Here is a 15,432-nt window from a genome sequence, read left to right as displayed (position 1 = left end):
ATTTGTACCATTTTCTGCAAAAAGCTTTCTCTTTTATAATATCAGGATAGTCGATAAACTACCAAAACTTTTTTTCCAGTCATTTTACATTTTATATCTTTATGTCTTACAATTTAAACTCGGAGTCATGCTGACAGATTTTTTTCATTTACCACGACAGCTTTTCTTTATCATGTAGAAAACCTGAGATGTCCTTTTATCTGTCGGTCCGGTCCTAAGACATCTCGAGGATTAAATGTGTAATTAAACTGATTTAAACTGTCAGAAAGGGGAATTTCACTGGTGTGGTCCACTTGTGATCAAATGGGGGTGTATGTGGCTCACGAGGTAAAACATTTGTTAAAAAAAAAAGAAGTAAAAAGTGAAGAAAAAAAGTTTTAAAACAGTGCATTTATTTGGGCTTTTATTTCGGTAGTACGGAGCGGAAGCAGCTAGCTTGTTTTAGGCGGAAGCGCTGAAAGACTCAAACCTGTAGTTTGAGAGAGTTTTTGAAGTGATTGAACAGGTTCGTTCCGGGCGGTTCTGATGTGATCCAGGTCCTTGTGTGAATCTGATACCCTACAGACCACCCAGAGTTCCCCGCGGTGGCCGCTGTCATCGGTTAGCCTATTAGCTTCAGCGTGGACTAACTTGTAGGAGTTAGGTAAAGATGTCGGGAGGAGACCCGAGGGCCGTATTGTACTACAACCTGCCCGCCTCCGTTGACTGTGAGTTCTGCCGCATCATGGACGGGCTGTCAAACCAGGACTGGACCCGCTTTGGTGAGTCAGAACCCGAACTTTGACTGAGAGCTAAAGGCCAGCAGCTTGGGGTAGGAGGGACGGTGGAGTCCACCGTTAATTGGGTGGACTCCAAAATAAACTCTAGCGTGTTTATTCTGTGTAACAACTTTAACTGCTGCCATGTGAAATCACTACAGAAAATGAGAATTAAACAAGCTGTGAGAGCCTCAGCTGTGATCCATCCTTCTCAGTCTGCCCTCAGGTACAGGCTTACCTGTCCCAACTATTTCCACAAAGTTGTAAAATATATAATACTATTAATAAAAGATTGCTTTAGCGTGAGTGTCAACTGAGATTAAATCAGGTACAGTTTTCTTCCGATATTAGGTCACATTTTGACTACAGTTAGCCTAAATATAGATAAATTCACCGGTGGCTGTTTTGAGGAAGTCTCTGGTAGACGTTATCTGTAAGTGCTCTTGGTTAATATTGAGTAAATACGGAGCACAAGAATGTGACAGAAACTGAAATGCCTGTGTGTTCTGACGCATAATGAAATGTGATTAGAAACAGTTTGAGGTTTCTCAAAAAATCCAGAAGTTTTCAGTTTTACTGTAAACTCTCTTAACTAAGGTTGTGCGGGTTTTATTTGACTAAAAATTAGGTAGAGCTCTGTTATGTTGGTGTACTATATTGAGCTCAGGTGACTTGAAAATCTTAAGTTTTCTTCGAATGAAATACACTTTTAAAGTTTTACATTGTATAAGCAGCATTTGGTGATGGTGGGGAGGAAGACCTCTGGCAGCTTCTCTTCTACTGAAATAGAAGTTTTACAGAAAAACGACAAAGTAAAATTTAAGCATTAGAGAACATTCACAGCTGTCAAAGTGGAACACTGAAAAGAAATACTGGAGCAGTTAGAGTTGGGAGAAAAGATGATTTAAAAAAGATTTAGATGTAGGGCTCAGAAACTGTATACAGATGATGGAGCCAGGCATTGTGATGTTATTTTGAAGCCTCACCTTTAGTGTTTTGGCCACCTGCACCTTTTCTCTGATATCACCATCAGTTCCAATTTGCATCACCCTCACAGTGATCCCCGAGACATCGCGCCTTATCCTGGTCAATATAAGCCACAAAGTTTAAAATGGTAAATGGCCTGTATTTGTATAGCGTTTTATTTAGTCCCTAAGGACCCTAAAGCGCTTTACACGTTCAGTCATCCACCCATTCACACACTGGTGATGGCAGCTACATTGTAGCCACAGCCACCCTGGGGCGCACTGACAGAGGCGAGGCTGCCGGACACTGGCGCCACCGGGCCCTCTGACCACCACCAGTAGGCAACGGGTGAAGTGTCTTGCCCAAGGACAGAACGACCGAGTCCGAGCTGGGGCTCGAACCGGCAACCTTCCGATTACAAGATGAGCTGCCAACTCTTGAGCCACGCTCGCCCCTAAGGAAAATCAGTTTTTGATACTCGTTTTTTTGTTTTAACCGTGAAGGTTGGCTTGTTGTAGCTGTCAAAAAAGAGAGACAAAGTACCACTAATGTGGGCTGTTCTAGCTCATATTTTTTGCTGTTGCTGGTAATTTCATTTTTGCCCTGCTGTGGAGACGGCAGAACAAGCACTTCTTTGAAATGAAATGAAACCAGTTGTTAGAACAATAAATTGCCATCGCCCGTGCTTTTTCCTGTTTGCTCCTTTGGTCTATGTTGGGTTTTTTGCACTTCCTCCTTGTGGTAAACTCTGGTCATTTTTTTTTTTCCAAACTGAAAAGCATCGGGCCCAGTTGTTGTGTATCCCACCCACATCAGGTGATGGAGTTGTGGTTTGTGGTGGACAGCACGTGCGTTGATTATGTCCTTGAAATCTTTCAGACGAACTCTAATGCAACACTGCAGATGAAGCACGAGTCACAAGTGTTAACCAACAGATAAAGATGTTAAAAAAAAAAGGGGCAAATGTTGCACGCTGAATAAGACAAATAAGATCACATGCCTCAACATACAGTATGTGAGGTTACATAAGTATTTGGAGTAATTTTTTTTTCTGTATTTTTGTGTTCTCGCCTCTGTTTTAAAATTTCACCGTGGTAGTGTACAATCATCAAGATGTGATTCTGGTGCAGACTTTCAGCTTTAATTCGAGCGCTTTTAAAAAAGAACTGCGCTAGCTTTCAAGGAGTTACAGCCATTTTTACCCCTCAGCCGTAAAAGGCGGACGATCTGATATCCTCGTGTTGGTGTTGTTCCCTCGTCATCATAAATAATGTTGTTCCAGGTTCAACTATGCAAGTGACCAATCACCTTCTCCTGACGTCATCCGCGACCTCAAAAAACAAACGCCTTCAAAAAATCTACTTCACTTGCGAGAAGAGAAACCGCTTCTGTAAGGACAATATGTATAATGTTTACCGTTTATTAAAGAAAAGAATCCTGAAATTCAAAGAATTCAAGTTCCTGGATCGGCGGACAGAAGCGGTTTCTCTTCTCTCAAGTGAAGTAGATTTTTTTTAAGGCGGTATTTTTCAAAGGCACAAAAGGGGGACGTCACAACTATGTGATTGGTCACTTGCAATGTTGAACCTGGAACAACATTTATTATGATGATGTGGGAACAACACCGACACGAGGATATCAGATCATCCATAAAAGGCTGATGGGAATTGTCATTGCCCCGACCAGGCGGGTGGCGTGGACACCCAAGTTTATGATAACGTTAACTTGAGAACAAGGCAATGTAGGGTTTTCTAATTGATACCATAAGTCCATCTACTAACAATCTTAGACGAGCTTGAATCTCAGTGACCTCAAGGTCAAGGCCAGAGGTCAAGTTTTCTTTAATCATTGCATTCAGATGATTTTCAGAAGGAAGTCATCTAGGATTTTCAAATTGATACCATAGGTGCACGCTAGTGATTCCTGAATGTCTCTACTTTGCGAAGAACCAAAACAAATCTTCTTTTTCCTCATTTCTTCTGGAACGCCCTAATTTCCAAGTTCCGACATCTGGATTCAGAGGTATCTGGAATGCAGCATCATGCACAGTTTTAGAGGCTCAAAAGTGATTGGACAATTAACTTGGAGGCCATGTCTTGGCTAAGGGAGGCTCGTTCCTTTGTTATTTCATGACAAACTAAGACGATAAGAGATCTGGAGTTGATTCAGAGCGTTGAAATTTGCATTAACTCTCAAAAAGAGGCACAAAGAGGTGTTGATATTAATGAGGGAAGCATTATTAGGCTGACAAACACAAATAAAGCTGTTAGAGAGACAGCAATCGGCATAACAGAATGGATGCACTGGCAACACCAGAAGGCCTGAAAGATCACAGAGGACCGCTAAAGTGTCACAAAATTATCTCTGAACCAAGAAAATCACAGAGTTATCTCCTTGGTTCAGAAGATCTTCACAGCATCTTACAGAGTCAGAAACATCCTGTGTTAGGTCGATGTATCGTTGTCAAAGTCTACAGTAAAGGGATGCCTTTCTTGTACACAAACCACTGGTTACACTCAAGAACAAGAAGGCCAGATCTGAGGTTCCATGAAAACATCTGTTAAACATGTTATGGTACGATTGTGTATGGCTACCAGTGAAGCCGGGTCACTAGTTTTTAGCAGAATGATGAACTGTGACGTGTACGAGGAAATTCTCTGTTCGGATTCAACCAAATGCTGTTTAAACTTTAGGTTTTAATATTTCACATGTTCTGTTTGTGCTGTTTTTATATTATTGCATTTTATATCTGTGATTGTTTATAGCGAGCTAGTTTTTGTCCTCTGAAGTCTGAGTGTCTGTAAAATCAGTTTACTTCATATTTCTGCAGTTTTTGATTGTACTGTTTCTGTCTCACAGCCTCGGGGATGCTGATGGATCAGAACGACGTGCGATTGGCTGAGAGGCAGGAAAGGCGGACCCACTGGGTGATGGTCAAATGCTCGAACAGGAACGTTCAAGTCGGAGAGCTGATCGACCTGCTGGAGGATCTGCAGCTGTTACGCCCCCGTGATGTCATCTTGAACTGTGAGTTTACCTCCAAACACTCATGACCTTTGACCCCGAGGGATAGTATATTAATGTTAATGCCACGGTGCACAAACTGGCTGCAGTTCAGCCGCGGTGCTTGTGAGATGGCCCTCGATGAATAGGAGTCAATAAAGAATTATTTACACCTGCATCTAGAAAAAAAAAAGACCATATATTAAAAATTCTTAAATATATTTGTTCCCAAGTGTCTTTTAAAAAGGAAAATAAGGTTTTAAAATGTGTTGGATTTCACAGATATATGCTGTAGGTGTTTACAGCTGATCACAACCAACATATGGTGCTTTGTTTTGTAAATGTTTTTTTTAAGTTGTTGGGTTTGCGCAGAGTTGTTGTCCTTTAGTTATCACTTCATCTTGAATATGCTGCCTGTTAGGGCTGCTCGATATAACGATATATATCGGATGACGATATAAAAACGTCTTTACGCTATTGTTTGTTTTCATGTTTCTGCAAGACTATGCAAAGATAAGAATAAACTTGCCTCTTATCTTTGTGTAGTCATACCACATTAGATATTAATCTTGGACAAACAGTGCTAAACAAAGCAGCATTCGCACAATAAAACCAGCACCAAAAATGAATCAATTATGAGTCTGATGAACAACTGTTTCCTCATTTCGACATGAGAAACTGTTTCTCTTTGTTTCCTTTGCCTTTCATGGAAGTTTTTATCAGTTTCTCAATCTTAGACTCTGAATTTGCTGTAAGCGAGCCAAACCAGGCTGTCATCTCATATCTAATCAAACTTTCAAGTACTGAATTACAAAAAAATACCCATAACCACAGAGCTCACTTCAAACAGCCTGAGTCTACAAACACAGTGGAGTCTTTGAGCTAATTTTTCACATTTAAAAATCAACGTATTCTTCATGATTAAAGAATTTGTCCATATAGATACTCAAGTACTTATATGTGCTCTATTGTACAGACATCAATTGCCACTGGGTCGTGTGCACATATACCCTTTTTTTTTCTTTCAGTTTTATCACTATTCAAAATGAGATGATCACAGTTACATCACACTTTGAAATCACTGATATCCCTGTGGGATAAAGACGGGCGGTCACCTGCATGTAGGATATATTATAATAACAATAACGGGGTTATCAAATTCTTTGATGAGAATTTGATAACCCCATAATTAGTCCAGTTACCTCAACAGCCAGTAGTATACAAGGTGAAAAGGAGAGGGGAACTCACGGAGATTGAATTGTTTAACTTGTTGTGACCGGCTTGACAAAAGGGATAAAAACCAATTTATAATTAAGGCATTTCTAAACTTAAGAGTTTTTGGAGCTGCGGGTGTGGACGAACAGTCAAATGCAGAACTAGAATCAGCAGATGGAATCTGATCATAAGCTTTTGAATCTTCTGAATGCTTGCTTATTAAAAGAGTGACACTTAGCACAGCATCCTCAGTGCTGTACCCCTCCCTGTACGCATATTGGTTTGATCATATTCTCCTAAAACACTTCATCACTATACGTTAGTGCAACGTGCCTGAAGTCCACGTTTTCAGTAGAACCTTTTGTATAGGACTGACTTTTTCTCATTCTGTCTCTCTGTCTGCAGGGGTGAGAAGTCTGGACCTTTACTCCTATGTTCCTGCTCCTGCTCGTCATCTTCCTTCTTCATCTCCTTTTTCTGACTCTCAGTTTGTCCCCCCTCCCAAAAAGCCTTGGGCCACGCCTATGCAGGACACCTGTAGACTGGGCTCAGGTAACACAGCATAAACAGACATTTACGTATGTCCAGTCGGCTTGTTCTGTGACGCTGATGATGTCACTACTTTATTCTGTAAATAAAGGAATAGGAGGTCCATTACCCAGACCTGCATCGCCCCCCCCGGGCCTGCGCTCTGAAGTGCAACAACGTCACCAGGTCTCTCTCTCACACGCGCATACTTGCACACACATTACACAAGGTTTGTTCAACAATCAATACAAATACATCACTACAACAAAGCACGATGATGGTGGTGATGTCATCCCCCAGCCCCAGGTGATGGTGGCGGTGAGCAGCAGCATCGCAGTGATGCGCCTGTCATATGAAGAGGTGTATGCTGGGACAAATGGGTTCTCCCCCTGCCTGCAGATAGGGGAGGGGGGGTTTGGAGTCGTGTACAGAGCGACTCTGAAGGACATGAAGTGCGCCGTCAAGAAATTCAAAGAGGTCAGCCAATCACAATGCAGTTCAGTCTTGAGGAGTTTTCAGACAGCGAGCGGTTTTCAGGCAGCAACAGGACTGGTACAGAAAAACTCTGCTTACAGTTTACGCTGCAGTTCGAGTAAATGTATGCACGATCCCAACCGTCTGATTATTTCTGCGCTCGAGCTAGAAAGTTAAAACTGTCGGGCACCAAAGAAATAAAAGGAAATGAGATGAAATACAAAAAAGTCAGAAATGGTGTTGCACACTTTTATTTTGAGGAAAGGGCCCTTTAAGTCTTTATGTAACCAGAGGAGTCGCCACCTGCAGGCCATGAACAATGAAGTTTAAGCAACACAAAAGTTGGAAATAGATCAAAAAGGCTGTGCAGGCTTTTGTTTTGGCTTGTCACAGCTACGGACCCTATAAAAGATGAATGTAGCCTCCAGGCCATTTGCCATTGGTTAGTCAAGTCCCCATGACGACACCTCTAGCTAATCGTTTTAATGAGTGAGTAGTTGTTAGCCAATTAGAGTATTTTTTGATTCTTTATTTTACAAAATGATCTTCATGTTTTATTCAGTCTGACCTGGAACTAGTGACTGAGTCAAAAATGTTAAGACGAAAGGTCACAGAGCAGAAGAGTCTCCCCCTGCTGGCTGTTAGAAGGCCAGTTTAGGTAACTTGTACATTTGGTTGACGTTTTAGAGCGACCTGGAAGTCCTGCGATGGTGGTCAGGTTGGGTGGTTCCCTTCTAAAGCCCGTCTCCACACAAAATATGAGCTTCAATTTTAGCTTCTGGGTCTAAAAAGTGAAGCCATCGTAGAGGTCCTAAAGTGAGTCTGTGGGAAGACGGCGCTCTGTCAGGACCATAGTCGACACTTTACTGCTGATGTTATCATCTCAGCTTCTCGTTTCAGTCACACTTAATGAAAAATTCAGTCCATTTTGTAAATTTGGGTCATTCTAAGTGTGAGAGAGGATTTTCCAGGAAATGCTCATTGCTCATCAACATGTGTGTGACGGTGAGTGTGCACATCCTGTATCAAAACAGCAACATGGTGTCAGCAAAATGGCTCATCTCGAGGGTTCAACGGACTTCACAATCCAATGGGTGCTGTCACGGTAGCTGCCAACATCTTTAACGTACAGTCTATGGTTTTGTCACAGACAGATTTTTAAAAACAACTGTCATTTTCGAGGTTTTTGCCGCCATGGAAACGGAGACAAAATTAGTCTGAAAGAGTCTTTTGGCTCTTTTTAGAAAAGTTAAAAGAAAAACATCGACTGATAATTAGAGAGGGGTCGACCGCTCACTGTCTGAAAAAGCCTTCTCATTGGTCCATTTTACTGCCAGGAAGTAGATTGTGATTGGTCAGAATTGCTGCTGTTTTTGACAGGACGGGCTGCTGGACTGGGCTCTGCTGAAGAAGAGCTTCCAGACTGAAGTGGAGCAACTGTCAAGGTGGGTGAAGTTCCTCAGTGAGATACAGCAGATTTCATCTGTTCTGATTAAAGTCACGTGTGTGTGTGTGTGTGTGTGTGTGTGTGTGTGTGTGTGTGTGTGTGTGTGTGTGTGTGTGTGTGTGTGTGTGTGTGTGTGTGTGTGTGTGTGTGTGTGTGTGTGTGTGTCCTCCTCAGATTCAGACATCGCAACATTGTGGATCTTTTAGGGTTCAGTGACGGAGGAGGGTCATTGTGTCTGATTTACAGCTACATGGAAAACAGATCTCTGGAGGACCAGCTGCACAACGTAACACATACACAGATGCACACGGCTCAGATAACTCCAGGGTTTTCACAGGTTTTCCCAGGACTCGGGTGCTTTCTGGGTGTCATAGGTGGTCATTGCTGGGTCTTTTCAGTGTTGGCTTTTGCCATTATCGCAATATTATTGCAATATTACCGAAAGAAAGCTGGCAACACTGAAACCTGATACACCCAGTGTATCGGCCTTCATCTGTTGCTCCAAGTAGATGTGAATAAAAGATTGTGATATACAAATAAATAAGATCCACTGATGGGAAGTGATTATAAATATGAAAGGCTTGTTAAATAATGATGGTAGCTCTTAAGTGTTTATTAATCACCTTTACCTCTTCATGTGCATTCTCCATGATGCTCTGTAAAAACACTCAGTCCTGCACCCAAGTTTCAGTGCTTGGGGAAAACCCCGCACACTACATAATTTACAAATGTTTATTTGTTTCGGAGGGGTGTTTATTTCCGTGTGTGTGTTTCAGGAGTGTGCGGTGCTCTCGTGGCCTCAGAGAGTCAGTGTTGTTAAAGACGCATCAGAAGCTCTGCAGTTTCTCCACTGCCCCCCTGAAGGCGAAAAGCTGCTGATCCACGGAGACGTGAAAAGGTGATCTTCACCCTGGAGCTCTTCAGTGTATTTATGAATCCATGTGTTAAATAGATCAAAGTGAACAGCTGTATTACAGTCTTTTATTTGACATGAGTCACTGAAAAGTGCAGAAAGCAGAAGCTATACTGGATTATTTCCAGCAGGAAGAGAGAAATGACTGGAAACGATGAGTAACTAATCTGAAAGTGAGAAATATTATTTCTGCTTATAGGTCATAAATTCCCTTATCAAATTCCAGCCTTGATGATGAATTTATTTTTATTTATGTTATTGAATTGGAAGCTGCGCTAGTACCTATATAGCACTTTTCTCATTGAGCATTCGAAGCACTTTTAACTACGAGCTACAGTCTTGCTTGTTCATACACATTCAAGCCCCTCTTCTTCCTCTTCTGCTATCTGGAGGTCGCCATCATTTTTGTTTTCCTCTGAATTGTGTGTAAAACACGTCAGCGTAGGCAGACCGTCGGGTAAAGTTTCAGTTGAAATTCATGCCTTCATTTCACAGTTCATACAAAGGTAACAGGAAAAAAACATCAAGATAAAGTTTCCGTTGAAGAAGTAATGAAATGATTTGCATGAAGTGTATTTACCGCCACATTTACTCATTTATCACAGTTGATGTGGTCCACCTGGTTATAAGGCTGAGTGATGTCAAAAAGTCATCTGTGATGTGTTTGTTGTTGTTTTTTTTGTTTTGTTTTGTTTTTTAAAAGTCTGTTAGTGCGAGTATTTGCACTATGGCGACGCACTGGCAAAAACACAGCCTCTGCTTTCACCTGGTGTGTTAACCTGAACTCTTTTTCTTTATGTGCATCGGTTTCTCTCCAGCTCCAACATTTTGTTGGACAGTCACATGACGGCGAAGCTTTCAGACTTCGGTCTGGCTCGGTTTGTACCCACCGGCACCTCGGCAGCTAGCACGACATCCGTGGGTAAAACGACAACAGTGAGAGGAACGCTGGCTTATCTGCCGGAGGAATACGTGAGAGGCGGAGAGCTGGGACCCAAACTGGACGTTTACAGCTTCGGAGTGGTGAGATGTCGCAGGGCCTCAGTGCAGTATGGGAGGACTCTGTGTATTCATATAGTCCTAATTATAAAAATATTTCTGCTTTTCCAATAACGTTTTGTAGTTTGGTACAGAAACAGGCCCATTTCTATTATGACAACAGTGGAAAATTGTGTGAAACATGTATGTTTTTAATAGAGATGGCACGATACCACTTTTTTATGTCCGATACCGATATCATAAATTTGGATATCTGCCGATACCGATATGAATCCGATATAGTGTTTTTTAATCAACAAAACTGTTTTTTAAAATATCTTGCTGCATTTTGCAAGTCTGCAAGTTCATACTCAAGTTTAAAACAACAACTACACTAAAGCTATTCTGTTATACCTGTATACAAAAAAAATATTTCATAGTTCAGCAATACTGATCAATCTAATAAACTTAGACCTGCACCATCCTCCCTATTCTGGTATTTTAAAGAGTACTTAGCGTAAATATTAAGCAACCTAACTAATAGGGTTCCAACTCCCAGCAACAACAAAAATAAATAAATAGGGAACCACCCCTCACGCTCCACCTCATGATGCTTAATCGACGTAATCAACCTTAATTTGATGCAGTGTGAAAAAAAAATGCACAGAAATCAATTATTTTTCAAGAAATATTAAATAGATTCAACATCTTTCTTCAACAAAATTGCAGACTGCACAGATGGTACCTTCCCAAAGGAAAAAGTACTATAGCTTACTAGGGTATATATATTAGACTTAACAGTTACTATATACAGTAATTGACTTCTATTCATTTTACATCAAATTAAAACTTTGGGTGTCAGATAATTATTTATTAAAAGCTTGACATTTTAAATGAGAATAAGAAAGAAAAGTATGTCTTTGTGCCCCCTTTTCCCAGTTAATGCCCTATCGGCATTTCTGGCGCAAAGTGGACCAAAAACAAACAAGAGAGACTCACGACAGAAAAGCCGATCAGCTGATCGTTAAGCAGTTTCACGATTGAAGTAGCAGCAGGAGAGCGAGAGGCAGTCGCTCGTTAAGCTTAACGTGGGAATGCTTTACAAACATTCAGAGATGGACTTACACACTTGCTTTACTTCTCTCGGGGATAACTTTGTCGGAGATGAAATGCCGGGTTGCTAGCGAAGCTCCACATGCTATCCAGACCACCGACAGGTCCCACATGCCACAGCTGCTCTATCACGTGATGCATACTGCTCCGACGTTCTGAGGCGAGTTACGGCGTGTTGCAAGTTTTGTGAGGTGCTTTCGTGATATTTAATGGATCGGATTACATTTTTTATTTTTCTCCGATATCCGATCCAGTCATTTAGGTCAGTATCGGACCGATACCGATACGTAATATCGGATCGGTCCATCTCTAGTTTTTAATATTATAGGACTTGATTTTTAATGCAGTTAATTCCTAATCACTATGATGTGATGCTTCGATGTGGACCATGGCTAAACGTTGAGGAGTAGCAAGATTTACAGCTGCAGGCCTCAATTTTGATTGTTCCTCTAGAAAATATTTTAAACACCACAAAAGATGTAAACAAGAAGTTGTAGATTTTGAAACCGAAGCACGGAAGTTAAAAAAAAAAAAAAAAAAAAGTACCTGGAAACAGAAAGACTTCAAGTATGACGGCGTTATCGTTTGATCTGTAATACTAGTATACTGTAAAGCATAATTTGCACCCTAAGCTTCAAGCTTTTCCATAAATACGTTTGAAAAGCATAATTAAATACACTAAAACATCAGCCATTAAACCATAAAAAATATCATAAACATAATAATTTGTAGGTGGTTTTGTTTATAAAATAAGTTACAACCATCTATTAGTTAGAGAAACATCTTCGTTAGTTGTAGGTAAGTTATAGAGTTGGCAACAGGAAATATCCTGTTTTAGGAACTGATGTGAAACTGAACATTTTTATTCTGAGACCAGAAAACAGAAGAGAAACACAGCAAGTGTCTGAAAATGGTGCGTGTGTGTGTGTCCACACATCCGTGTGTGTGTTTCAGGTGCTGCTCGAGGTGCTGACTGGACGTCGAGCTCTGGAGAAAGATGGGATGGGTCGAGACAGATACCTGGTAATAGCACACACCTGCTCACACAGTTGATTTGCATATTGGGTTGTTTTGAATCTGAACAGCGCGGTGGCACGGTCGTGAGCACTGTTGCCGCACAGCAAGAAGGTCCTGAGTTCAATTCCACCATCAGGCCGGGGTCTTTCTGTGTGGAGTTTGCATGTTCTCCCCGTGTTTGCGTGGGTTCTCTCCGGGTACTCCGGCTTCCTCCCACCGTCCAAAGACATGCAGCTTGTGGGGATAGGTTAATTGGATAATCCAAATTGCCACTAGGTGTGAATGTGCGAGTGAATGTGAGTGTGAATGGTTGTCTGTCCCTGTGAGTAGGCCCTGCAACAGACTGGCGACCTGTCCAGGGTGTACCCCGCCTCTCGCCCTATGACAGCTGGGATAGGCTCCAGCGACCCTGAAAAAGGATAAGCGGAAGCGAATGGATGGATGGATGAATCTGAAGCTTTGGAAAATGGCAGAATCCTTCCAAACCCGGCTGGTGTGTTTCCTTGCCGGTAACCTGGTCTGTTTGAGTCGGGCTTACCCTGGTTTTGATTCTGGTTTGCAGAAGGACCTGGTGGAGGACATCAAGGAAGGTCCGGGTGGCTCAACTGAAGCAGTTTGGAGGAAGCATCTTGACAAACGGCTGATTTCAGGTCAGTGTTTGAGCTAAGACCACAGTCCCTGTCCTTGTTGTGCCTGCTCCATGTCCTTCCTGTTACCTGTTGTGTTCACTTTCGTTGCAGGGGGTACTGCTGAGCTTACTGGTAGCCTGCAACTGGCGGATCTGGCCTGCAGGTGTCTGGCAAAACTCAGGAGGAAGAGACCGGTAATGAAAGATGTAAGAGCCAGCCACACTCACTTGGTTTCCTCTTAAACAGTTTTGTTAATCTGGACTTTGTCAGATGTAGTTTCAGTCTCTCCAGACCTCCTCAGATGTAGTTTCAGTGGTTGCAGACTTCTTCAGATGCATATCCTGTCAGTTCAGACTGGTTGTGGTGCAATTTAATTTAATCTGGACTTCTGTGACTGCTGCTTAGAGCACTCTGGAGTTCCTCAGGGCTCCTGTTTGGATCCTCCTGTTTTTCACCTCAGTGTGTTGTTTTGTTTTTTCATAGGTGTGTGCATCTCTTGAGGACGTATATAAAATGGTGAGGGAGCCTCCCTACCAGTCCTTCCCCAGACCTCCCCGCTCTCTGGACTCTAATATACAACAGCTTTCCAAAGAGCTGAGTAAACTGGGACCACTGGAGGATACCTACCAAGTGTCACAGTCAACCAAATTTTCTTCCTCTCCCTCTTTGTTCACCCTCGCCACTCCTGACCCACTTCACTCATCATCATCTCTTCCCCCGTCATCCATTTTCCCTCCTGTGTCTTCCTGTTCATTCGCTGGTCCATGTGAAACCGACGAGAGTCGAGGATTCTCCCAGTACGACCTTCGCTCTCAGCTGAGATCAAACGGGACCAGCTGCAGGTTTTTATCTCCTTCCACCAAAGCCCAGTATCGCAGTCCAGCTAGGCTCACAGAGGTTGAGTGCAACCAGCCTTCGGTGCCCACTGAGGACCAGTACAATTTCCCTCCCCAGCCCAATAGCACCAGTTTGAGTATAGCACCCGGAGCACTGAGAGGGGCCCCAGCAGGACCAGAGACTAGAGGGCAAACCACGGCAGATGCAACTGCAAGGCTCTACGGCTTCTCTCCTGCAGGGTCCCTGAAGTCAACATCTCCAGAGCCTTCAAGTATGTGAGCAACTCATTAAAGGACCACACCTTAGTTTCTTCAGACATTATTGAACACCTGTCCTAAACTTTTCTGAAACTGAAACTAGAGCCATTTCCTGTTTGTTCAGTTCAGATAAATTCCAGCAAACAGCGACTCCTGGAGAAGAAAACTCAGTACGAGGAAGGAAGGATTCGTACTCCTGAGCTGCTGTCATCTGAAAACATCTGTATGTAAACCACACTCAGGAGTTTTTATGATACCTGTTGGTTTTGTTTGTTTTTGGTTCACTCATTGTGTTTCTCCTGTGTCTGATCAGATGAAGAGAAGAGTTCTGGGGACATCAGAGGACCAGAGGAGAGCGATGAGCTGGATTATCTTCCCACTAAACACAAGTGACTGCGGTTATCTATTATGGACACAAAGTAGAGGACCAAAGATGGACAGTTTCTGGAGTGCAGCTGTGGATTTCATCATCACTAATGTTACAGAAAAAACTGCTGGATGGTGGAGCTGCTGGTGTGTCACATTTCAGACTGCTGGTGAATCTGGGTTTCATAGATTTCTCCAGCTGTGCATTTACCAAAAAACATCACTGGGTTCAAACCAAGTGATGCCCATGTCAGCGTAACGCAACATTCCTGTTGTTTTCATCCAACTGAAATTATTTATTCATTAGTCTGTAATAATTTTAAAATTCACATGGAAATATTTTAATATTTGTAATTGTGTTATAAAATTCTGAAAACAGAGTACATGCTATATGCTTTGAATGCCGCAGAGTTTGAGACGATGTTTTATGTTATTGAGTGCCAACAAAAACCTGCATCTGATTGATGGCTGTTGTTGTTCAAGGAGCAAGACAAAGATAACATCAGAACGTAGCCACTGCGATCTCACAAGTTCTGCATTTTGAAGCTGTAATCTTATTATCGGCGGAGCCAGAAGATGTCATATGTGGACAGGAGGGTGAAATGTTATCAGGTACTGCTATCTGGCTTTGATGGAAAACTCCATCTATACACTGTACAGGTGGAACACTGAGACAATGCTACCTGTGAAATACAATATTAAATTTTCAGTCACCAAAACTGAAGCACAGAGAAAATATAATCAGATGACAACATTTTTGATTTGGAGCAGCCTCTAAACATGTTTGTGTCTTCTATTTCTTGTAAAATTGGGCATTTTAACATTGGACCTTTTTTACTAACTTCTTCAAAAACTGGCTTAAATTTGATTTCTCAGTGTTCCTTTTTTCTGTCTTCATTCATCAGTTGCTTGTAGCAGATGTGCCCTTAGC

At 42.1% G+C, this 15,432-nt stretch overlaps 1 protein-coding gene across 1 annotated transcript; it reads left to right on the top strand.

Annotated features, from left to right (window-relative positions):
* Positions 1–421: 421 nt before the first annotated feature.
* Positions 422–15,346, top strand: irak1 (interleukin-1 receptor-associated kinase 1). The gene is made up of 15 exons (XM_085444356.1): positions 422–761; positions 4,584–4,751; positions 6,348–6,494; positions 6,583–6,656; positions 6,771–6,947; positions 8,325–8,389; positions 8,566–8,677; positions 9,168–9,289; positions 10,123–10,327; positions 12,350–12,418; positions 12,975–13,062; positions 13,153–13,247; positions 13,525–14,149; positions 14,260–14,358; positions 14,449–15,346. Exons 1-15 carry the CDS (start codon positions 650–652, stop codon positions 14,526–14,528), a joined length of 2,238 nt encoding a protein of 745 aa, XP_085300482.1. The 5' UTR covers positions 422–649; the 3' UTR covers positions 14,529–15,346.
* The last annotated feature ends 86 nt before the right edge of the window (positions 15,347–15,432 follow it).

Source organism: Copadichromis virginalis, linkage group LG20 (assembly GCF_057382275.1).
Source record: "Copadichromis virginalis isolate Kocher_CV1m ecotype Utaka linkage group LG20, C_Virginalis_male_GT1.1, whole genome shotgun sequence".
NCBI classification, from domain to species: Eukaryota; Metazoa; Chordata; class Actinopteri; order Cichliformes; family Cichlidae; genus Copadichromis; species Copadichromis virginalis.
The sequence above is the reverse complement of the archived record's forward strand: the minus strand, read 5'-3'. Positions and strand labels throughout refer to the sequence as shown.

What these genes read in the sequence shown, in the direction of transcription:
- irak1 (XM_085444356.1), top strand. Translation starts at nt 650, where the DNA reads ATGTCGGGAGGAGACCCGAGGGCCGTATTGTACTACAACCTGCCCGCC. An exon ending in CCAGGACTGGACCCGCTTTG is followed by an intron (nt 762 to 4,583) that starts GTGAGTCAGAAC and finishes TCTGTCTCACAG; the next exon opens with CCTCGGGGATGCTGATGGAT. An exon ending in TGACAAACGGCTGATTTCAG is followed by an intron (nt 13,063 to 13,152) that starts GTCAGTGTTTGA and finishes CTTTCGTTGCAG; the next exon opens with GGGGTACTGCTGAGCTTACT.